Here is a 24,633-nt window from a genome sequence, read left to right as displayed (position 1 = left end):
TCTTCAATTCTGCCTGTATGGGCTCTGGCTGGCTAGTAAAGGAGATAAAGTAATGACCCATTATCTGGAACCCAATGCAGTGAATCCTAGTATTTGGGCACAGCCTTCTTCTGGTTTGCAGAATGCTTGATTTTTACATCTGGTCTTTAGCCAGTGCTTGACATGGAGCAGAATTTGGGATTTGAGACGAATTTTATTTGTTTGTACATTTTAACCGTGGTCCTTTCTGTGTTCAAAGAGCTTTTTATAGCTACTCTCTTCTCTCTAATGTTTTAAAACTAAATATACTTTCTGTTGCTTATTTCTTATTGTAAAACCTATGTGCCCATCTTAGAAAGATTAGAAAATGCTGAAAAGGAAAAAGAAATATCTGTCAGTAGAGAATTCCTGTGAACATGTTGGCAGATACTCCAGGGTTGATCGTATATAATTTATATATAATTGTTTTTACAAAATGAGATCAGAGTGCTGGGTCACCTGCTTTTTACACTAAATATCATATTTTGGCATTGCATATTTTATAAATGTTATTACAGCTTCTTTTTGTAATTGACCAAATAGTTCATGTTAGAGATCATGTTAGCCTCCAGAAAAATTGTGTTTGATCCCAACAGTGTTTGCCAGTCTTTTGAAAAGTGAAATTTTGCATAAAAATCTAGATGTCTCCTTCCTTTCCCTTGAAAGACAGAAGGTTCTGCACTGCTCATAATCTGTAGGTTACAGTGGGTAGGAGCCCATGGTGGCTGCTAATGGTGGCTCACGTGAGCCGAGGGCCGTGTCCTTCATTTCGCGTAACCCTCCCCTGGTTTCCTTCACTTCTTGATGTTCCTGCCTGACTTCCGAAGCAGCTCAATTTGCCAAGGGTCGTGGATTGTCTTGGGTGGTGGCTCTTCATGAGGCTGTGCTGACCTCCAAGGCAAGGATTGGAAAATTGTGAGAATGTTTTCTGGATGCCACAATGTTCAGGTGGTGCTTCTGGTATTTAGTGGGCCAGTCTCATGGTCATGAGGGGTCTTATAATGTGAGGAACACTGCTACACCTGGAAAAATTTTCCTTAAGCCATGCATTTCAAATATTTCTTTGGATAGTCATATGCGTGAAACACCTGTCTTAATTATTTGAGCCTAACAACAAAGTCTGCTACATATATGAAACTGTTTTCTTCAATTTTATTATACACAGAATTTTCTAGGACTACAACTATCGTGTAATTTCAAATTTTATTGTTAGAAGCTTTGTGACAAATTGTTCACCATTTGGAGTACCATGTCACTGGCAACAATGTGGCTCATGGGATTTTAACCAACACGCACAGCTCTATCAGTATGCATCTGTAGCTCTCTGGTTCAGTATTGAAAAAAGGAGAAGTTCATGCTCCTGTAAAATGTTTTATGAATAAGGAACAATTCTCAGCTTCTGTAAGAGAATATTAATCATTTTTTCACATTTTCTTTAGGTCTACAGTCTGTAATTTTCCTTAGCCATGTTATCTGGACTTCACTTAGTGTTATTTTCCTTTTACTTTATTATGTGATGATAAGTCTGGTTTATTATTTCTTATTTTAATACTAGATTTTATTTTCCCGTCTACTCAACTGTCCAGTGTTTCACTTTCCTACTTTTCTTGTAAAGATTGGATTCTTCTTACATCTCTTTAATCTGGATTTGCTCATTGGGAGGTAGGGCAAGTTTTGGAGGACTTCTGAAGTGTGTACATACTCATGCATGGGAGCACTTGATTGATTTTCTTAAGTTTATTTATTTTGGCGGGGGGAGGGACAGAGAGTGTGAGTGAGGGAGGAGGAGAGAGAAGAGGGAGAGACAATCCCAAGCAGGCTGTGTGCTGTCAGTACAGAGCCCGACATGGGCTCAGTCTCACAAACTACGTGATCATGATCTGAACTGAGATCAAGAGTCGGAACCTTAACCATCTGAGCCACCCAGGTGCCCCAGCACTTCATTGAGTTTGCAAAAATATACTGTATTCAGGTTGGATTCAGAATCTCTGAGTTTAATTTTAGGTCAGTAAAAGAGCCTTGCAAAATACTTGTTTTAAAAGAGGGGCTTTGTGATCCATAAGCTTAATGTTCTAGGTGGGCATCAAGGATGTATCTAAGTCCTGAAGAGGCTGACAGTCTTCTAGAAAGACATTCCATAGAAATAATTTATGGCTAGACTGAGAGAATGATGAAATATGCTGTAGGACTTCAGAGAGGGTGCAAGTTGGTATGTTTGAATGGAGGAGGAAGGCTTCTGGAAGAGGCCAAGGAGGTGGCCCTGAATGTAGAAGCCTGGGGAGGCTGCAAAAAATTTTAGAGAAAGAGTGTGAGTCTTTTTCATTTTCCTTCCCTTCTTTTTGCTCTAGAACTCTGTATGTTTTTCTCTTCCTTCTGTGAAGATACAGAAGCCACCGATGTTGGTGGGAGGGCCATGGGTGTGAAATGTTGATTTTAGGTATTTGCTCCTCCTCTTAAACTCACACAGTTAGGCAGACATGACCTTGAGGGCTTAGAAATGTGCAACTGTTGCTCTTCAAGGCAGATTGGATCTGGGATCTCAGAACAAGGTATGGCTGGTATTTCACCTCAGTACAGTATACTTTCTTAGTTCTAACTAGAAAACAAACTTATGGAGGTGGAAAATAAATTCACTAGTTTCACCAAATTTTTCCTTTCCTCATTTGATTGGGTGAGTAGCGAGAACACTAAGAAAGGAAAAGTGACAGTAATGAATTGCTAGCTTCCTTAGTTTACCAAAGCTAATTCTTTTTGCAAACGCCATCACCATATGCAATTATATAAAAACTGCCAGAATTTCTCTGAAGGGACTGAAGTTTTCAATTTCTCAGCCAATCAGAGGCAGGAGTTACTGTAATGATTTGATTTTCAGAAATTTTTTTTTCCCACTGCCCTAATGATATGGTGGGAAATACACTTCAAAGTGAGTATTCCATATTTAATTCAAATGCCATACATTTAAATAACTTAGAAAATCCTGTGATAGAGGTTTCTGGGGAGCCAGTGTTTTATATATTGCTATTTTTGGAGTTGGATTGTCACATCAGAATTACTTTATCTCATTAAAATCTGTCTTTAGGTTGTGTATTTTCTTTTCATTTACTGCAGATACTTACAACCATAAGACAGTTCATGATTTCTTTAAAGGACGCTTAGTTTTCCCTCATTCAGAGGCATATGCCTTACTTGGCCCTATGTTTTAATTGATAAACTCTGGAGGAAGAGACTTGTCCTAGCCAGGGCCCCAAGTTGTGGAAGTGTATATATCCGGTAAACTGGCTCCATTCCAGGGCAGAGAATTTATCAGCAGTGAAACACCAGCTACTTCCCACACATCCTCTGATTGCATTAAAATCACTCCCCTGCACACCCGACTGAGAGTATGCTTAGAGTATGGAGCTGACAGACATTCTCTCTCCTCCTCCTCCTCCTCGTTTTGCAAAATCGCTGGTTTCTGTAGTCTGTTGGGCTTCTTATTAATAGTAATAAAACGTTCATTCATTAAGTGTCTCATGCCTATGAACTAGATACTGACTGTCACTCTCTTTCCCCTCAAGTTAGGTTGTTTTTATAAAGGCGTGCTGTACCAGAGAAGTGAGCTGGAAAACTGATCTCGGGTCTGTAGCATCAGGTACTATTTAACCAGTGGGAGGGACTGATAAAATTAGCAAGTTGACTAACCACTTCCCTTCCTTGTGGCTCTTTAATATTATAACGGATACAGAAAAGTTCAGAAGCACTGGGCTAGTTTTCGAAACCACAGCACATTTTGGCAAAGAGGGAATGTACAACAGAACGGGTAAGTTCCTCTCTTTTCACCTTTTAAGAGAACTGTGAAAAGGCTATAGGGGTGGACGTTTTTAGTTTGATTATGCAAATAGTCTTTAGTAGTTTGTAGGCTGTGGAAAGACAAACCCGCTACGGGGAAGGAAGGAAGGAAAAGCTTTTCCTATCAGCAGCAGTAGCTCCAGGAACAGCAGATGTTAGAGTGAGCCAAAGGTTCAACTCCGAGAATATCTTCGTTGTCCCAGATAGGTGAGAGTAAAATACTCCTGGGGAAGGATTCTCGTATTAGTAAAATTTTTGATAAATAAGTTCCTGCACTCTTAGTTCTTGCAATCAATCCAGTAGAGACATTGTCCAAAGAAATATTGAGTTACTGAACCCAGGTGTCTGGATCCTAAAATGGGTTAAGATCTTCAGTTATCTTGTTTGTGGTTTAAATTTTTATTGCTTTTAACTTTTTATTATGGAGAATCTCAAATACAAACAGAAGTAGAGTGTACTGTGCACAGATTCCCTGTGCCTTATCACAAAGCTTCAAGAGTTCAGGACTCAGGGTCCACTTTGTTTCATCCACACCTCTGTGATGGGGTTCCCACTTCAGTGCTAGTAGAATTACAATATTTTAAATGTGCGTATTCTGAATATTAAATGAAAGAGGCCTAGAATCTGTTCAAAGCTCCTGCCAATTCAGTAACATAAGTTTTAGAGAAATATCCTTACAGAAAATTGAATTATGAATCAGAGAAAGCAAGACCAACTTTCCAGTTGTTTGGCCAATGGGAGTGGGGCATAGAGGAGAGGAGTGAAGATTAAGGACTTGGAGCTAGACTGGGTCAAATTGTGGTTCCATGCAATCCAGTGTTTTGTTTAGGAAGTTTCCCAATCTTTGTCTTTTAAAAAATGTTTATTTATTTCTGAGAGAGAGAGTGTGTGAGTGGGAGAGGAGTAGAGAAAGAGGGGGACAGAGAATCCAAAGTGGGCCCCACACGGACAGCAGAGAGCCCGATGTGGGGTGTGAACTCACGAACCACAAGATTACACCTTGAGCCCAAGTCAGACACTCAACCAACCGAGCCACCCAAGTGCACCAAGGAAGTTTCCTGATCTTTCTATGCCTTGGTTTCTCACCTGAAAAATGAAGAAAAATGACAGTATTGATGTTTTTGAAGATAGGAGACAATGAGACTGTCCGTACATGTAAAGACTGGGCCAAGTGCTGAGAATACAGAGAGCTCACTCTGTATTAGCTCCCCAACTGTTTGCTGAAATGATTAGAGTCATAGGAGGGATGAGCTCTGTTCAGACAGAAAGCCAAACATGTGTCTGCGCATACTTGGTTGATTTCTGACCGTTGCTTTCTTTTGATTATTTGATGATGTGAGGCCAGGGAAAGTGTCCATGGAGCTGTCTTACTTGTTCCTGGGCTCCTGAAAACTCCCTGCTCTTACTCTTCCCCACCAGCTCTGAATTAATTCTCTCTGAAGAGTGTCAGAGCATGTCTTGTCCGTACTCTAGCTTTGAGGATGAGGGACTAGAAATTTGCTTCAGCTGACAGAACAAGGAGACGTCAGTCTGGGGAGAGAGGCACGAGCCCCTCTCATCCCGGAGAGGGGGGTGTGTTGTCAGTGGGTTTAGGCAACGCTGCAGGGCCTGAGAAGCTGCCTCAGATCTGAACAATTGTCCTTTCTCTCAGAGACAGGACCCCCTAGGCTTGCTGTGGTTTTCCAGGGCTGCAAGCTGCCTAGATGCTTTCTTCATTAGTAAAGGAGGATGGTAGAATTCTGAAGATGGCAGTAAGTGGGGAAGTGAGGACTGTCCCTACTCTCTTATTTCTCTCTGTTATTAATAAAACACTAATGACTGCTATTTACTGAGCATTTACCATGTGCCTGGTACTGTGCTGGGTGGTTTTCTCATTTAATACTCCTAATATACCCATGCGACACTTAGTGTTACTATCTTCATTTTATAGCTAAGGAAACTGAGGCACAGACAGATGAAGCAACTTACCTTTGATTACCCAGATAATAAGAGACAGCTAGGATTCTGTTCCAGGTCTGTCTTAGAGCATTTGTCCTTAAGAAATCAGTTTATTCACACATATGCAGTCAAAATGCATCCATGATTTTACTCTTAGCCTTTCCAAGGTGAAAGTCATCAGTGTTCCTTTAAAACAAAGCGAATGGAAAAGCTTTTGTCTAGCAATAGATTTCCCACAGTGAATTTTCATAATGCCTAATTATAAGCTGGAAATTTGTCCGAAATCTTTACAAATAAAGAGGCTCTGGTGGAGGTGGAGTTACCACTGTAAGGAAGTAAATATTGAACTGACAGGGGGACAAAAAAGAAATGCTCTTTTAGTAAATTAACCATGCCTCAGTGGCGGATTTAGTTTTTAAGGCTATTCGTCTCTCTTGAGTTTTTGTAAATGAGGGGTGAAATTCATCTGTGTCAACTTTCAAGAACATGCAGCACCGTTGTAAAACAAATGATAAACAATGGTGCACTGCAGAAATAAAAATTGGCTGAATCTTCTGGGAGGTGCTGAAGAGAACTGGGTCATGCACGGTCAGACATTTTAGAGACCTGGAATTGACTTTCAGTGGCTTTTCTTTCAGATTACTGGTACGACTGTAAAAATAAAAACCAGTGTGTGAATGAAGGAAGAGTTTCATTTCACAACTTTGGAGAAATTTTTTCCCCTCCAGTGGAGTAATGGTGTTTTAAAAAATTTTCCTTCAGTGAGAGAGGCACTATCTGAAATTTCCAGCTGAAAATGAAAACATCAGATAGAAAATAATTGACTTCTCTTATCAGGCAATCAGGTGCATTCAGCAATCTCTCATCTTTATTTTTCCTTTATTGGCTACAGAACTTTTGTCATCTTGATAGGATCAGCCAAGCTTTACTTATAAAAACATTGGAAGAGATTTGAAATCGGACTTTTTTTTTTTTTTTTTTCAGAGAAAGGGGATAAATGGAGTTGAGACTGCTGGTGGGGGAGGGAGTAAAGTCAGAAAGATCGTGGTTATAAAGTATCCTTGGATTCTTTCATTTTTGCAAAAGCGAAGATGCTATTTAGTGCTGGTGACTGCAAACCATTGTTTGCAGAACTGTTCCATCAGGAGTGTTTTCTTTTCTCTAATGTCTTTATCTCGGAAGAGCACATCATTCATTACTTGTAAGGGATTCAGAGTTGGACATTTCCATGTCTGTCTATGGCTAGAAACAGATTCAAAAGTGCCATTTTGCTGGCCCTAGTCACCTGCTTTATGCACTTAATGTAATTTCTGATGGCTTTGGTCACAGCCATTGGAAGACTGAATAGTAATGACCTCATGCTTCCAAATCCACTTGTTCCTGTCCTAATCTTCAGTATTTGTCCCTACTCTTTTGGGGATTTAATATTTTATTAAAAGTCTTGGATAAATAAAGCCTTGTTTTTCCCAGAGATGAATTCTCCTGTTTATTTATTATTATTTATTATTTATCATTTTTTATTATTTTTTATTATTTTTTTTCTTCCTGTTCTTTTGACCCTTTCATCACAAATTTTAAGTATCACCTGCCCTTGAGATTTAGAGATCAATAATTGCAGCTTCTGTCTCCGAAATCTTACAGACTAGTGGGTAAACATTATTGTATGAAGTGAAGGAAGCTGTAATTCGTAAAGCATATCCTGTCTTTGTTAGACTATCTACATTGGGAAAGGTCTTGTGTGTGTTAGTCAGAGACCAGGCTTGGAGATGAGAGAGCTATGGATCCAGTTCTGTTACTCTGTGATGTGAAAGTATCTTACTAACCTTCCTAAGCCTTGATGTATTTACCTGTAAAATGATACAGAGCTCATAGCAGCTTTGTATGAATTATATGCTATGATACATGTTAAATGTTTACATACCAGGCCATATATGGTTTGATGGATCAGAGAGCTCTCTCTCTAAAGATGCTCATTTTAAGATGAGCCTGAATGGCACAGAAAGATCTTTGTAAGTCACAGGGACCTGCTTGTGCCAGGTGGTAAGGAGTTTGGCTTCTCTGAGAGAGTAAAGACCACCATGGATAAAACATGTACAAAGGGGAAAGTGGCTTGGAGATGTAAGCAAAGGAGTTCAGATGGTGCAGAGCCTACTAGGTCACGGCAGGGAATTGCATATTGCTGTAAGTGCAATCAGAAGTGATTGCAAGTTTACACTGGAAGTTGCAGGATCTGAATAGTATTTTTAAATTTTTGAGTGGAGAATAGGTTCTTAAGAAGCAAGAGTAGACATATGGTAACAGGTTAGAAAACTCTTTGAGTAGCCTAGTCCAGAAATGATTGTAGCCTTCAGTAAGTAGTACCAGTGGGGATGAGGACAGTGGACAGAACTGACAGATCCAGTATAATAAATAGGATTTGATAACTAATTAGATGGGAAAATAAGAATGAGGAAAATGTCAATTCTGATTCGATGGCATGAGCAGCTGGATCAAGGGAGATGTCATATGTGAAGATGGGGCTTGAACATCTCAACTGAAATGCTCTTGGAACTTTGAAGGGATGACGTCAAGGAGGCAGATGATGGCACATAGACCGTATATGAAGCTGTGGAACTAGATCTGACCACTCGGGGATATGGTATGAAGTGAGAAAAGCTAAGGGCTCAGTACTCAACCATGGGAAACTCCAAAATTTGGAAGACAGAGGGGAATTGGTCAGTAAAGGAGATGGATGAGTAGCTGCCAGAGAAAATGGAAAGCACAAAGCATGGAATATTCAGGAGAAATGAGTGGTTACTCATACCCAGTGCTAATTAAAGAGCTAATCAATTATCAACAAATGTCATGGAATTTAGTGATGTGGAGCTTATTGGCACACAATAAATACACAGAAAATTTAATTTCTTTAAAATGTTCCTGCATTTTGACATATTGACTAATCAATTTGCTGCTAATTGAATACATCAATGAAGATTAATTCTTATTTGAGAGTCATTTTAAGTGGCACTATATTTATCAATCTCCTTATTTTCATGTAGCTGTATAGTATTCAAGGAAATAATAAGTTACTTAGGCTGGTCTAAATTGATTTCCCATAATGTGTAATTTGCTTGAACTTAGCACTTTTTTCCTATTTGTATTTCTGTTGTCAAGGCTGCTGGGTCCTATTGCTGAGGGCACCTCTAGGGTGTGTTATTCATATAGAGCAGTGGTTTTCAACTGGGGGACAGTTTTATGCTACGGAAATACTTGGCAATATTTTGAATGTCACAACTGGGGACCGACTATGCTACTGGCTTCTAGTGGGAAGAGGCCAAGGATGCTGTTAAATATCCAACAATGTATCAGACAACCTTACACAACAAAGAATTATTTGACCCAAAATGTCAATAGTGCTGAGGCTGAGAAACCTTGACATAAATTATCATGCAGACCTATTCAGTGCTTACCATCAAGCATTGACAATAGTAGTTCTTGACTAGAGTTTTTCTGCAAGCGAGTAGGGATCTCTGTTCATGATCAGTGTTTTTGATAAGTTTGTATAGCAAGTAATCTTTGAACTTTGTTTCCATCTTGGGGTTTGGTAGAAGGAATTAAATAAATAAAAATAAAATGCATTTGGATGAACTGCCTCGGCAAATTAATTTTTAGTAGAATTTATCTGTATGATTAGAAACAGACAGCAGTGCTCCACCCAATGGATGTTAGACTGTTTTACCTCAGAGTTGGAAACTTTGAAGTAGACTTCTTTTTTTTTTGTTGTTGAGACAGAGAGAGAGTCCACACACATGTGCACACAAAGGAGGGATAGAGAGAGAGGGAGAGGAAATCCCAAGCAGGCTCTGCACTGTCAGCACAGAGCCTGACGTGGGATGTGATCTCAAGAATCCTGAGATCATGATCTGAGCCAAGATCAAGAGTCAGATGCTTTACTGACTGAGCCACCCAGGGACCTCTAGAGGGAAGTTCTTATGCTAATTGGGTATATAGGGAAGTTTTAGAATTAAAAAATCATTTTAAAAGTTATTAGATTCATTTTTTTAAAAAACTATAAACTTTGTCCCTTTAAAAATAAACAATTTTATTTTAAATTTTTTCATAAAATAGTCCATATATCTAAAATTGTGTATATGTATATGTACAAATATAGTGAAATACCAGGTACATACATAAAACCAACTTAGGAAATTGAATATGACCATTATCAGCACTGTCTCCTCTGAGACTCCCTGCCCCCAAAGGATAAACACAATTCTGCATTTTGGTTTATTGTTCTTTAATTCATGTTAAAAGTTTTACACATATATGTATACGTATATGTATACCTTTAAAAGGTGTAAAATTACTTTTTCAAATGCCTGTGTGTATGAAATTAGACCATTGTCTTACACCATACACAAAAATCAACTCAAAATGGATTAAAGACTTTAATACCTTAAACTATGAAACTCCCAGGAAAAAATAGAGGAAAAGCTTCATAACATTAGTCTTTGCAATGATTTCTTATATATGATACAAAAATCACAGGCAACAAAAGCAAAAATAAGTAAATTTTGCACAGCAATGGACACCATTAACAGACCAAAAAGGCAACTTACAGAATGGAAGAAAATATTTACAAACCATGTATCTTATGAGGAGTTAATATCCAAAAAATATAAAGACATCCTACAACTCAAGGCAAAAATAAATAAGTAAACAAACAAATAAATAGCCTGATTAAAATGGGCACTCTCCAAAGACAATGCAGATGGCTAACAGGTATATGAAAAAAAATATTCACTGTTGCTAGTTATCAGGGAATTGTAAGCCCAATAATGTATCACCTCACAACTGTTAGGCGGACCTTAAGAAAAAACAAACAGAAAATTACAAGTATTGGTGAGAATGTGGAGAAATTGGGACCCTATGCACTGTTGGTGGGCATGTAAAATAGTACAGCTGCTATGAAACCGTATAGAGGTTCCTCAAAGATTAAAAATAGAATTACCCTATGATCCACCAATCACACTTCTGGATATTTATCCAGAAGAATTGAAATTGGGATCTTGAAATATTAGCACTCCTGTGTTCATTCCAATATTTAGTTCACTCTAGCCAAGATGTGGAAGCAACCTAAATGTTCATCAACAGACAAAGGGATAAAGAAAATGTGGCATATATGCAATGGAGTATTATTTAGCCATAAGAAAAGATATCTTGTCATATGCTACAACACAGATTAACCCTGAGTAACTAATGCTAAGTGAAAGAAACCAGTTACAGAAAGAAAAAAATTCTGCATGGTTCCATATATATGTAAAGTGGTTAAACTCATAGGGAAAGAAAGCAGTAATGGTGGTTGCCAAGGGCCAGAGTGGGGGAAAAATGGGAAGTTGCTCTTCAATGGGTATAAAATTTCAGTCGAGCAAGATGAAAAAGTTCTAGAGATTGATATACAACAATGTAGTTATAGTTAATAATACTGTACACGACACTTAAAAATTGTTATGTGAATAGATCTCATGCTGTGTGGTTTTTGTTACCACAATTAAAAAATGTATCTTTAGGATGGATTGTCAAAGGGAAGGGTGGAAGGAATAAAACAAGCTCAGTGACTGAGAAATGTAGGCTTGTGGCTTTTGGGTGATGGCAGTGGCATCATTAGAAAGGAGTAGACATCTTTTGTGACTGTCTGCATCCCTGGATAAAGTATGAGCCTGAGATCAAAATGACAGTGTTTTATTTGACTTTTTAAAAATTTTTTAATTTTTAAAAAATTGTTTATGTTGGTTTATTTTTGAGAGAGAGCAAGAGAAAGACAGAGGGTGAGTAGGAGAGGGGCAGAGAGAGAGGGAGACACACAATCCCAAGCAGGCTCCAGGCTCTGAGCTGTCAGCACAGAGCCCGACGTGGGGCCCAAACCCACAAACTGCAAGATCATGACCTGAGCTGAATTTGGATACGTAACAAACTGAGGCACCCAGGCACCCCCTACATGACAGTGTTTTAAACACAATGATACAGTGAATGTTTTACTAGCAGACACACAGAAGGAGACAGGACAAGGAATATACACAGTGAGATTGATTTTGTATGCTGCGCCTTCCTTCAGGAAGAGTGAAGTACCATGTTTATTACCTGGACTTGTCCTTGCCCTGGCAGCAGGACACTGTAGAGTTTCTCAGGGAAGTTCCAGAGAGGGATTAATCATTGTCAAGATGGCAGAAGTAGAGGTGGCTACTTGAGAGTCTTCAGTGTGGCGGGCAAGTTGAAATTGCACGAAAGGAAGAAAGTAGGACTAAAAGGGATATGAAGTTTGGGGAATGCCACAAGGAATGGTGGCCTGAAAAAAAAAAAAACATCATGAGCTTTTTCTATTGTTTTTTATTTTTATTTGAAAATCCTCCATCAATTTATTTCTATTCCATATAATTCCTCTCTTTACCATATGCATTATTGTAGTGGCTTAACATTCAAAACTAGGTTGCATTCTTGTGACAATTAATGTGATATGATTTGGAATTTTTATATGACTTGGGACAACTTTTTAGTCCTGGTTGAAAGAATGTAATTCCCCAAAGAATCAGAAGTGGCGTCCTTGCTAAGTAGATCGCGACATCGGCAAAGCTGGTTTCTATGGCCGCCATTCACCATTCTCCTTTTGGTTGGTCTGTTTGATCCTGAATTTCCTCCTCTTCAAAATAAAAAGTTGGTCTAGATGATGGTAAAATCGTTTAAAGACATTTTCTCTGCCTTTTGAGCTTTTCTCTCTTTTAATCTTCATGAACCTTCTTCTTACGTTTTAGGGCCTAAACCTGGGGGATTTCACTCTTCCTTCCTCCCTCCCACACAATTTAAATGTTACAGTTCTGCATTCCCTTTTCTCAGAGGCCCACTAGTTACTAACGCTAACGTGTCAGGTCTGTATTATTCACAGTAATTCACAATACGCTATTATTGGCGTAATGTATTCGCTCCCAGATGGTATCTTCACTGGGGGCTTCATTGCTTGCATCTGAAGAGGTGCTGCTTGGTGGACTGTTCAGGTATCATGGCAGGTTCAAGTCACAAATGTCTATGTTCGCATTATTTATTTCCACAGGTACTTCTTTGGTCCATATTTATCTAACCTTTGTCAACATGACATCAGACATTAAAAGACCTATATTTTTACATTTTTCTTGCTTGAGATGATTTTTCAAAAGAAATTTTTACTTTTAAAGCAGTTAACATTCTTTTATTCAACTTGTACTTGAATTAATTAAATAGGTTCTTAAGTCAATTTTTATGTAATCATGTTGCTGCCTAGGGCACTCTGAAGCATATGCTACAGCTGCTAGATGTTTCAATATTCCCATATGAAAAGTTACACAAATAGTAAACCTGCTATTTTAGAATTACCTCTAAGAAAACTAAAATGTTATTAAAAACATTGTACCAGAACTTTGTTGTTTTGTAATAACACCATGAATGGAAACCCAGTAGGAAGAAGAAAAAGTATTTTATATTTATCGTAAGGACTGAATCTGTTTGGTTCAAAATGATCAGAGTTAGATTTTGAACTTTTTTGGAGCCCAACTTTTCTAAGAGTTTCAAATGAATAAAGATATTTATATAATTAAAATTCAGTTTATTATTAAAAACTGAATTAAGATGATGGTGAAAGAACAGCCCTCAGGTGTGTTGGTCTGCATTTTAAAGCGATACATTTAATGTTTATGCAAGAGTAAGACTTTTTTGTAAATTTACTTTAAAAAGTGATTAGCACCTTTGCTGTAGAGTTCCTACAATTTTTTTTGTAACACTGCATAAAATTTGAAGCATTTTTTTTTTTTTGCTTCAAAATTTGACCTACTTAGAAAGTCCTGATAATTCCAATGTAATATATTCCCTCAGTTTTGTAAGCGCCTTTGGGTAATGTATTGGAGAGGCAAGTAATCTCATCAAGAAGCGTAATGGACCCTATCACATTTCGAGATATATTTTTTTTCTACTACTTCTGCTTCAAATTTAGTTCTGTGTTTAATGATACCACACTCTACCGGCAAGGGTACTTTTCCAGTACTTTAACTCTCTTTGCATACAAATGGTGTTTTTGGTCTGACTGCCATTGCAGATCTTTTCCTTGAAATTAGGTGACATAATTTGATTTTTTACAGTCAGGAAAAAAAAGTGTTCATCTTCCGAGGTTTAGAAAAAGAAAGGTTGTCACTGAATAAAATGTATGGCTTGACACAATTTGAAAAATGGGTTGGTGCCAGCTCAAGAAGGCAGGAATAAACTCCTACTTGGTTGAAAAATGTGATTGGCCTGAAGTAAAGGAAAATCTCTGGGATGAGTCATTTGGGGCCTGACAATGGAGAGTGAAGCTGCACAGAAGAGGACACCTTCCCAATTCACTTATGCCTTGGCACACACTTTCCCCTGCTTGGTTGCAGTGAACTGCGTATTTTAGTCATAGACGTTAAATTTTGAAGGCTTCTCGAGAGACTCTCTTGACAAGTAAGATATTCATTATCTAGACTTTTACCAATGAAATACTTTAGGTCCCAAGAGATATTAAGTAGCTTCCCAGGAACACACATATCACCACCCTAAAATTTAAGTCTTCCTCCCTCTAGAGCTGTGTCTCTCTAGATGGAATGTCAAAGGTAAGATCTGATGTTAACTGGTGGAAGGCATACTTCTATAAATATCAGGTTTCCTTTGACTTACCAATACTTTAATGAAAAAACACAAAAGGATGTTTTAAAAGAAGGCTGTGTAAGCCGCTGCAAAAGTATATGTAATGACGTATAAAATATTTTCTGTATGCTAAGTAGAAAAAAGATTATAAAGCAATATGTTCATTATATATAGTTTTTTTTATCAAAATAAGAGTAAGACATACCACAAGAGCAAATTGTTTTTCAGTGTGCAAATATCTTAAGTATCTTAATAAATATAAATGTTTAAACATTCATTTTATTTTTTAAGTTACGTTTTTAGAAATGTTTAGTTATTTATTACAGCAAGAAAGAGTGTGAGTGGTGGAGGGGTAGGGAGAGGAGAGAGAGAATCCATGAATCCATGAATGCATCCCTGCTGTCAGCACAGAGCCTGATGCAAGGCTCGAACTCATGAACCCATGAGATGATGATGAGCTGAAATCAAGAATCAAACACTCAACTGACTGAGCCACCCAGGTGCTCCAATAAAGTTTTAAAGTTCTTGAACTATATTCAAAACAAACTATTCCAATGAACAGGCAGGTTATATTAAGGCTAAGCAGAGCCTTAGCTAGAAAAAAAATGCTTTCATATTTTGGAAGACAACTATGATTTTAGGTATGTAGTTGACAAAAAAATTACCTTTAGAAGAAACAATCATTTCATTAATGGTTGTGAAACTGCAGTTGAAAACTCTGACATCATGGATTCTAGTTAATAAAGCAGCACTCACATAACTCTTCATGAACCGTGCTGAGAAAAATACTGTCAAAAACAGAATTAAGTGGGAAAACCTGGGTGGTTCAGCTGGTTAAGTGTCCGACTCTTGATTTAGGCTCAGGTCATTATCTTGTGTTTCATGGGATGGAGCCCCATAACAGGCTCTCAGCTGATAGTGCGGATCCTGCTTGGGATCCTCTCTCTCCCTCTCTCTCTCTCCCCCTCCCCTACTGACATGCACATTCTCTCTCAAAATAAATAAACTGAAAAAAAGAGAGCATTAAGTATAGTTAAGGAACTTAATTTGTTTGTTTAAACTGAGGTTAAGAAATGCAAACATTTTTGTTCTTTAGATAAAACCACTTTCTCCTGCAGTGCAATTTTTAAAAATACAATGTTTATTGCATATGCATTTGGATGACCATATAATGCTCATTTTGTGTAAAATTGCTTAAAAGAATATTCCTTCAAGTTAACTCATTCAATTGGAACTTTCCAGCTTCTCAGTATAAGTATCAGAATTACATTTTAAGGTAATAATATTGTGAGCTATTGTGTAAGTGATTTGAAGATATAATTTAATGTCTCTATTCTCAGAGCAAGTTAATTTAAGTATGGTAGTTGAAGTTGAATTTTATAATAGAATGTGAGGTTGTCTTTTTTTTAACCTTACACTGAATGTAGTTACAGCAAAAAACAATCTAGACACATAGATTTTTTTTTTTGCATAAATTGATTTAATCCTCTATTTTATTCTGGAGACTTATTTAGCTTTCATTTAGTATCCCACTGGGAATAGTAAATAGCTTAATACTTTCTTTCATATTCCCATCTAAGCATTTAAATGTAGAAAGAGACAAAAACTTTGACTGCCTCTGTATTTGAATGTATGAATTTACATATACATTTACATATAAAATGTAAAACAATAAACATGTGTATGGAATGAATCACCATATATTTTTATTTGAAACCTAATGCTACAGAGACAGAGACAAAGAGATCAAAGGAGATCTGCCCTCAAGTGGGTAGTGTCAGACCCTTCTATATCTCAAGTAGGTACTTATTTTTAATGAGAGTGATTGAATGATAGAATGGGGAAAAGTCTCTCTTGTTATTTAGATGTTCTCAGATGATAAGGTCTTAACACACCTGCGTTTTCCTATTCCTTCTCAACCATCACAAAATTCAGAATATAAGAAAATGGATTTTGTATAAATCTTATAACAGCGTTTTTTGCTTATGTATTTGACAAAGTAATTCATTTAAATATTTGGCAACTTTACTGCTTTTGAAGTCATATGTATTAGCATATGTGTATCTAAAATACTTACGTATTATAAAGAGAGATCTTACCCCCAAGTTGGAAATTTCCTTCAGTGGAAATTTCTCTTCTAACTTTTAAGAGCCCGAGTTGCAATTAAGTAGACAGTGTGCATGTGATTAATAATACTCCCCAGTCTGCTTGTTTGTTTACACCCTTGGGTCAGTCATGCTGATTTTATGCACTTAATTGCCACTTGTGACGTATGCCCATGTGCACAGTTCTCTGATCATGTTTCCAGTGGGGACTCACTTGGCATATGTAGTTTTTATGCATCATTTCAGTCAGAAAATGAGAAAAAATTCAGATAATGATAGTAAGTGCATGATCTGTTCTTTTTTGGTGAAGTTATTGCTAGTATGTCTGGTGTAGTTTGAGTCGGGAGTCAGGACATCATGGAAAGGGCACTGGTCGTGGAGCCAAGAGGATTTGGGTTTTAACATGATACCATTAACTAGTGAGTAACATTTGCAAATTGACTACCTTTCTGAGTCTTAGTTTCCTCATTTATGATGTCTACTGTGTAAGGTGTTAGTAGAGGTAAAATTAAACAGAATATGTGTAAAGTTTGGACCTCACCTTCTAGAAGGCATAGACAGTGTCTAGTCTCTAGTAATGCACACTGTTTGTGGCATAATGAGTGTTCAGGAATTATTTGTTTGAATTAATTAAGGCACCTAGAATACTCGTAGGTGTTTGAAAGTGTTCGTTCATTCTCTTCTGTTTTAGGGATTCTATATCTGGTTGACTTACTATCTAAGACTAGTTAGGACTTCAGTTAAGTCACTTTTTGGTTCTTAATTTCCCACATATAAAATATGAACTGTGATTTTTGTCAGTCAGTCTTTAATGCCTTTTCCTAAAAGCATATAATTTTATTGGATGCAATAACACTGAGAGATTGATGTTTTTTCACAGAAAGGGCAGAACACGAGCTCATGTAATTTTTAAGTGTGTAGTAAATTCATCCCCACTGTAACATAGTCAAGTAACTTGCATGATAAGCTGTTAGGTTTTCAGGGATGGCAACAGAGTAGTTACGGAATGAGACGTTAGATTCTTTATGTTGAAAATAATAGGGTTAGAGTCCATGGTAGAGATTGTTAGCTGTCTACCAAAATCCATTCCCCCTTGTTCCAAGGAAATAAAATTGCAGCTGAGCACATGGCTGACCAGCAAGGCCCTATAATTCTCAGTCCCCATTTGAGGTAGATGTGGCCATGTGACTAAGTTCTTAGGAACAGAATGTGAGTGATGTGTGTCACTCCTCCATCTATGCTTTAAGACATTCGTTTGTTACATTCTGCCCCTTTCTTTTCCTGCTGTCTGAAACTTCTGATGGTTTTGATCCCGCTTCAACCATACATTGACACGTGTTCTAGGAGATGTCAGGGCAAAAGGAGTAAAGAGTATTGGTCACCGAAGGCATTGCCAATCTGGCATGCTACACAAGAGAGAAATAAACTTCTCTGTTGTTTAAACCATTGTATTATTTGGTTTCTTTGTTACAGCAGGTTAACTTACACCCTGACTGATAGAAAGTCCCATGGATTTTGGTTGATCTGAGGTCTGCCCATCATGAGCAATGTGATCTGAGTCTCAAAGATTGAGTGCCTTCATGTGTTACATGGTACTATTGCGGGATTATGTAAGAGTTTAGAAGTTTGGTATTTAGGGGTGTCTGGCTGGCTCAGTCAGGAGAGTGTGTGACTCTTGACCTCAGGGTTGTGAGTTCAAGCCCTATGTTGGGTATAGAGATTACTTAAATAAATAAAACTTAAAAAAGAAGAAGAAGAAGACGTTCAGCATTTATAATATGCCAGGCACTGTGCCGTGTTCTGTCATTTAATGTTCATGACGAATTTACGAGCTAGGGATTACTGTCTGGATTTTATGCATGGGAACTCTGAGGAGTGATGATTGTAAATTAGTTTCCCAAAGGTCTAGAGCTAGTAATGACATATTCAGGTGTTAAGCACAGACTATTGACTCCAGAGCTCACAATCTTAAGCAGTACCAGCCACAATTAGCACAGTGCCAGGAAAATATTAAGCATTCAATAAATACTAATAGTGTTATTAATTCATTTGGCAAACATTGATTGAGTACCTTGTATAGGTAAGATATTATGAATTATACTGTGAGGAACTCAACACTGGCTTTTTCTTCACATTTAACAGGTAATGTCTAGCAGACACATGGATAAGTCATTACGGTGTAAATGCTCCATGAGGTGGAAGAGAAGTAGCTTTTATGTGACAAAAAAAGGAAATATGAATCATTGAATCTTAGATTATTTACATGAAACCATGGAAGATATCACCTTCTATACTGTTTATATGATTAATACTTAATAACTCAAGTACACATGCCAATATCAATGGACACAGAGTGGTAATCTATTTTTACTTATCTAAGTCTTGTGACTTCCCCAGGAGGAATTCTCAAACAGAATGGAAGGGTGGTATCCTGAATGGAAGATGTGTCAGAATCAAGCATGCTGTCCTGGATATTTGTATATGCTCCCCACTCTCTCCTCTATATTCCCCAATTAGGTAATCTGTCTTCATAAAACAGGATGCTATAGTCCTCAACTTTATTAGAATAAGGTAAAATGTTTATGAGGTTGAATTTCTTGTTTTACAAAATTTTTTCAATCTTCATTTATTTTTGAAAAAGAGAGAGAGCTCAAGTAGGGGAGGAACAGAGAGAGAGGGAGGCATAGAATCCAAAGCAGGAACCAGGCTCTGAGCTGTCAGCACAGAGCCTGGCGTGGGGCTCGAACCCACAAACCATGATATCATGACCTGAGCTGAAGTCAGATACTTAACTGACTGAGCCACCCAGGCACCTTTGGCTTGTCTGCTTACCCTTTAGGGCAGGAGGATCTTCCCTGATCAACCCCATTTGAGTAGCCCCTTTTTATCCTGGCCATTCTTTTCAACTAGACTCTGTATTTTTATTTCATAGCCTCAGTTTTATAATTCTCATTTTTTTGTGTGTATTTGTTTTTGCTTGCATATTATCTGTCTTCTTTCATTTGTACCCTCAGCCATAAGTGCCAGACAGCAAAAACCATAATTTCCCTCTAAGATGTACAGGTTTGCTATGCTAGTGCCTGACAATGACAGGTTCTCAATAAACAATTGTTGAATAAGAAAATGGATGAGCGATACTAGGTTTGAATTAAAGAGAAATGAATCTTCTTAGTTTCCTCTGCATTCTATACTGAAAAATTAGGAAACTGGAAATATGTTTGGAACAGTGGGCTTCTACTTAGAAGCCAGAAAGCTAGATTCAAATTTGCTGGTCCTTTTACCTTCTCTCATTCTGCCAAACCATATGTGTCCAAAGAACCATATCTAAATCCTAAGCTAAATAAAGTATGACTCCCCTTTTATCAGCGTGTTTTCTGGTCTGTAAGTCAACAGGGAGAAGTAGTAATCAGTAGCCATTTGAATGACACAAATCTCAGCTTTATGCTTGTGGAAGATACAAGGAAGCAAAGTTTCAATCTATAAGGTGAGTGCCTAGTGGATGAGAAGATAAGACATACACATAACACACCATATGATATAGAACACCTAAAAGTAAAGGCTATGATTGTTGAAAGTTTTAGGAAAGGGAGCCTGTGCAATGAGCTGGGCTGATCAGGGAAACTCAGACTAGGGGTGAAAGGAGGTACTTTCTGGGTCTTGAGTGGTTATTAGAACAAGGGAGGTAACTTGAACCAAGGTTAGTAGGCTGAAACACCATGGTGCATTTTAGCTTGCGTTCACCCTCACCCCAAGGCAAGGTTCCAGTTTAAGTCATTTGGAAACAGAGTCTAGGACACTGTAATAGGGAAAATGTGAAAGAGAGTAGAAGACAGCAGGGGTGGGAATGTGTGGGGGGAAGATATCAAGGAAGTTACTATGCTGGATAACTAAAGACTTATTCTACTGGTAACTGAGGGAAAGAATGTACAACATGCACACTAGAAATATTCTGAGCCTGGGTGGCTCAGTTGGTTAAGCATCTGACTTGGGCTCGGGTCATGATCTCATCTTTGTGGGTTTGAGCCCCATTTCGGGCTCCATGCTGACAGCTCAGAGCCTGGAGCCTGCTTCAGATTCTGTGTTTCCCTCTTTCTCTACCCCTTCCCTGCTCGTACTGTGTCTCTCTCTCTCAAAAATAAACAAAACATTAAAAAAAGAGAAATATTCCATCCAGGGGAGGGAGCTGAGATATTTATGTGGCAACCCTTGATTCTAGCCATTGGTTGAGGACTGCTGGGCAGAACTCAGGGTTGGTTGTGTGGGGTTTATGTCCCCAGCCCCTTCTGGCCTCTGGGAAAGAAATACAGGTGCTGGAGGTTGGAAATCAAAGTCTGGCCAGGGTGTTCTACAGTGGTAAAGGCAAGTAGATATGGAGGATCCATCAGTAGCACCTACTATCGCATATGTTTTCAGAAGTAAATCTTAGTGAAGCAGCTCCAAAACTGCATTTATGTAGTTCTGAAGTTGTAGCATTTGTAAGAAAATAAAAGATAATAGTAAGATATATTTAACAACTATTGAGTAATTTATGGGTCTTTGAAATTGACCAGTAGATTTTAAAGCCTTTCATACAGAGCTTTGGGGATTTCCTCACCAGCTTCTTTTTCATGCTCTTGCTGAATATTTGTCTCAAACACCTTTTAATCAAATTTCTTCTCTACTCACAATGTTTGGATGGATGCCAGTGGTGGTAGGATTAATTACTGCCAGACTTTAATTCAAGATGTTCACGATCTTTTCAACTGTTTGTCCAATTTCATCAATACTTTTTTTTTTTTTTTTTAAATATAAATCCTTCACTCCAACCAGATTGTTTACTCACATGGCTCTGTTTTGCTCCTGTTATGCTGGACACATGAAACATGTCTCCGCTTAAACTTTTCTTGTTCTACATGTCTACTTCAGGACTCCTCTTTATGCAGCTGTCCATGCTCATTTGAGCCACACTGACCTCACCCCTTGTCTTCACTGCTTAGTTCACATTGCGACATGTGTTGCCTTAATTCGCTGAGTTGTTATTTCTCACTTTTATTATTTAACTTGTTGTATGCTTACGTCTCGGATCCCCGGCTCGATTGTATACTCTTTGAGTGGGATGGTTCTACCCCTTTTCTTTTGGCAGGGAAAGGTAAGACTACCCATCTGGGGGCCATACGTCCTGGCTTCACCCATTTGTGAGTTTTGTGTCCATCGGCAAGTAATTGTCACCTCAGGCTGCATGGACATTTGCAATGATCGATCCAAGGGTACAAAAGGAATGTAGTAAAGGAAATTTCTACCTGATTCATATTAAAAAAGGCTCTTGATATAACAGTCATCTTGAACATTGACTTTTATGAGAATAATGATAATTGTTTAGGGTCATTTTTTTAAAAAGTCAAAACTCTTCTTCTTATAGATACCATATCATTTTCTCAAAGTAAGTGCTTAGCTATCCTTAGATTCCAAAAACAGTGTCTGACATTATAAAATCATATTAATCAAAATCATAGTGATATTTTCAAAACCATAATCCCACACATAAAAACAACACATATCACTAATGCAATTTTTTAAGGATTTTAGTTTTAAGTAATCTCTACACCCAATGTGGGGCTTGAACTCACACCTCAGGATCAAGAGTTTCATGCTCCACCGACTGAGCCAGCCAGGTGTGCCTCACTAACACCAAAGATCATTGTGCGAAAAGAATGCTATGTGTCTGTGATTCTCCACCTGGCTAGATGTACTCTCTAGATAATTAAAATACTTGAAGTCATGCACAAATACAAGCAAAGAAATATTTCTGAAGCTGGCAAATATGCATACATATGAAAATGTTACGAGTAAGTTAGTGTCTTTGTTAAAAGTTTTCCTATGACTGTGAAGAATGATAAAAACCTCAATGTATGCATGAACAGTTTCCTCAATTTAAATAAAAATTTTAGCACTTTGTTTTAGTTTATGTTTAGATACCCAATATTTATATTTAAACATTTTAACAGTGTTGTGAACCAATTTTGATTGTTAGAGACTTCTTAATTCCTATAATGAACTTGGTTCTGGCAATCGAGATTACTTAGAATGTGAAATTTGCAAAACCAAGGCTGCTTAGAATATTTTAAACATCAAAGAGGAAAAAAACCTCACTATTTTTTAATGTTTTTATTTCTTTTTGAGAGAGAGAGAGAGACAGAGCATGAGGAAGACACAGATTCCCAGGTAGGCTCCAGGCTCTGAACTGTCAACACAGAGCCCGATGTGGGGCTTAAACCCATGAACCGTGAGATCATGACCTGAGCTGAAGTCAGATGCTTAACCAACTGAGCCACCCAGCACCCCAAAATCTTACTATTTTAACCCCGTTTCATTCATTGTCATTCCTGTAGGCTTGTTTGACCAGGTATAAGAAATGAACATTTTTCCTATGAGAAAAAAGTTCAGTGCGAGTTTGTAGTTACTTAACCTTTGAATAGTTTGCAGCAAACAATAACATTTGCTACAAATATACTGTACTTCCTTCTAACGTGGTAAACGACATGAATTTAGGACATACAGTGAATTTCAAATTCCCTTAAGGATGTAAAAGTATTGGTAGCATCTGTAGATAATTGGAGATATACTCCTTTATGGGGAAAAAATGTTAGGTAGGTTTGACCTAGAGAGAATGTTCTGTTAGTGCTTTTCTTGTGCTAGATTTATAACGAGAAGAAGTAGAGAATGTATAAAGCCAGAATATATGCATTCTGTAAATTATTGACATGAAATGTCACTAGACATTATTTTTCCTGTTATTCATACTGTCTCCCAAATTAAACTCAAATCATGGGGATTAACCTGAGTTTTATGGATGAATGTGAAAGCAGGAAAACTGAGTCCATCAGATGCCTTCTTAGTGCCATATCTCAAGTCCGCCTTGTGAGGCAGGTTTTTCCTGTGTGTGCAGACATAGAAACTGAGGCCCAGAAACATCAGGTGATCCATACCGCCTCATATGGATGCTGAAGGGAGAATTAGCATCAACTCCAAATCCCAAGGTCCTTATGCTTGTGGAGGTCTCCGCATTAACCTATAACATTCATATTTTATGGCAAAATTGTAGGTTTACTGAGACTGACCAGAATTATTTGTAAAGCTGGGGTTGTTTTATGCTGTTTGGGAAGAATTGAAGGCTGTCATTTCTAGGACAATGAAATGTTCAGCCTTTTACGCAGTGTTCATTTGTCTCTACCCAGTGTACATTTATCCTTGGTTTAAACACCCATTTCCTTCAAGGTCTTTCTAACAAGACTGCAGGTTTTCCAGAAAATATATTGTGTCAGTGACAGTTTATTCACCTTACTTACATAGTTCGAGGAACTGCTTGTTTAAATTTAGATACTGTTTCTGATGAAATGTTTTGACAAAGTAATACCAGCTTGATACTATTTAAAATATTTTGACAGATGGGAAAATTGTTTCAGTCTGAGTTGAGCAATACTTTATTGCAGTATTTTGCCAGTCAGAAAAAAAATGGGAAAGGTAGCCTCACTGTTTCTGAAAATAACATCCTTCCATTCTCCCTGAGAACAGAAAGGGCTCCATTCAGTCATAGATTACAGTATGTGTGCCACGTATGTTAAGAATTCATGCAATTTAAACAAGAGGGAACATTTGGGGATTATTTCCAAACAGGGAACATTATTGTTCTGTAGGGAAATAGAACCTAAAGAACTTTTAGGAAAATGTGTTTCTATAGCACTGTATCAGAACCTTCTCATGCCCTAGTGAGTGTGTTCTCAATTAATGAAGCTAAATCACTAGGATTTAAACACTGCTTTATTGAAAAAAATCCCCAAATCTAAATACTTTGTATGTTGAATTTTTAGGATGCTATTGTAATAAAAATGTTCAGAACTTTCAAATTAGTTGCAAAGGTATAAAGTATAGGTGATCCTTGTTCAAGTTAATATCAAGCAAATGTGTTGAAGGGGTGGTAGGGCTGTGGTTCTTGGTTCTCAAAGTGTAGTCACTGGACCCAGGAGCATCAGCATCACCTGGGAAACTTGTAAGAAATGCACATTCTCAGGCTTCACAACCCTGGCCTTCCAGACACTGG

General features: G+C 37.8%; 2 protein-coding genes across 6 annotated transcripts in view; both read left to right on the top strand.

The window, feature by feature from the left end:
• Window positions 1-24,633, top strand: part of LOC128314990 (uncharacterized) — a 309,163-nt gene that overhangs the window by 185,239 nt on the left and 99,291 nt on the right. The gene's annotated exons all lie outside the window — the stretch shown is intronic.
• The window catches only part of HDAC9 (histone deacetylase 9), a 739,528-nt gene continuing 717,104 nt past the window's right edge, over window positions 2,210-24,633 (top strand). For 3 of the 5 annotated variants that reach the window (XM_053218352.1, XM_053218341.1, XM_053218336.1), the window contains exon 1: window positions 2,210-3,817. Coding sequence is in view for 2 of the 5 variants with exons in the window: in XM_053218341.1 (XP_053074316.1) it covers window positions 3,802-3,817 (16 nt within the window). In the remaining 3 variants the exon portion in view is untranslated. Of the gene's footprint in view, window positions 5,598-24,633 lie in introns of all 5 variants that reach the window. The other 2 variants (XM_053218348.1, XM_053218351.1) reach the window with 2 other exon arrangements.

The sequence above is a fragment of the Acinonyx jubatus genome, chromosome A2 (assembly GCF_027475565.1).
Source record: "Acinonyx jubatus isolate Ajub_Pintada_27869175 chromosome A2, VMU_Ajub_asm_v1.0, whole genome shotgun sequence".
NCBI lineage: Eukaryota > Metazoa > Chordata > Mammalia > Carnivora > Felidae > Acinonyx > Acinonyx jubatus.
The sequence above is the reverse complement of the archived record's forward strand: the minus strand, read 5'-3'. Positions and strand labels throughout refer to the sequence as shown.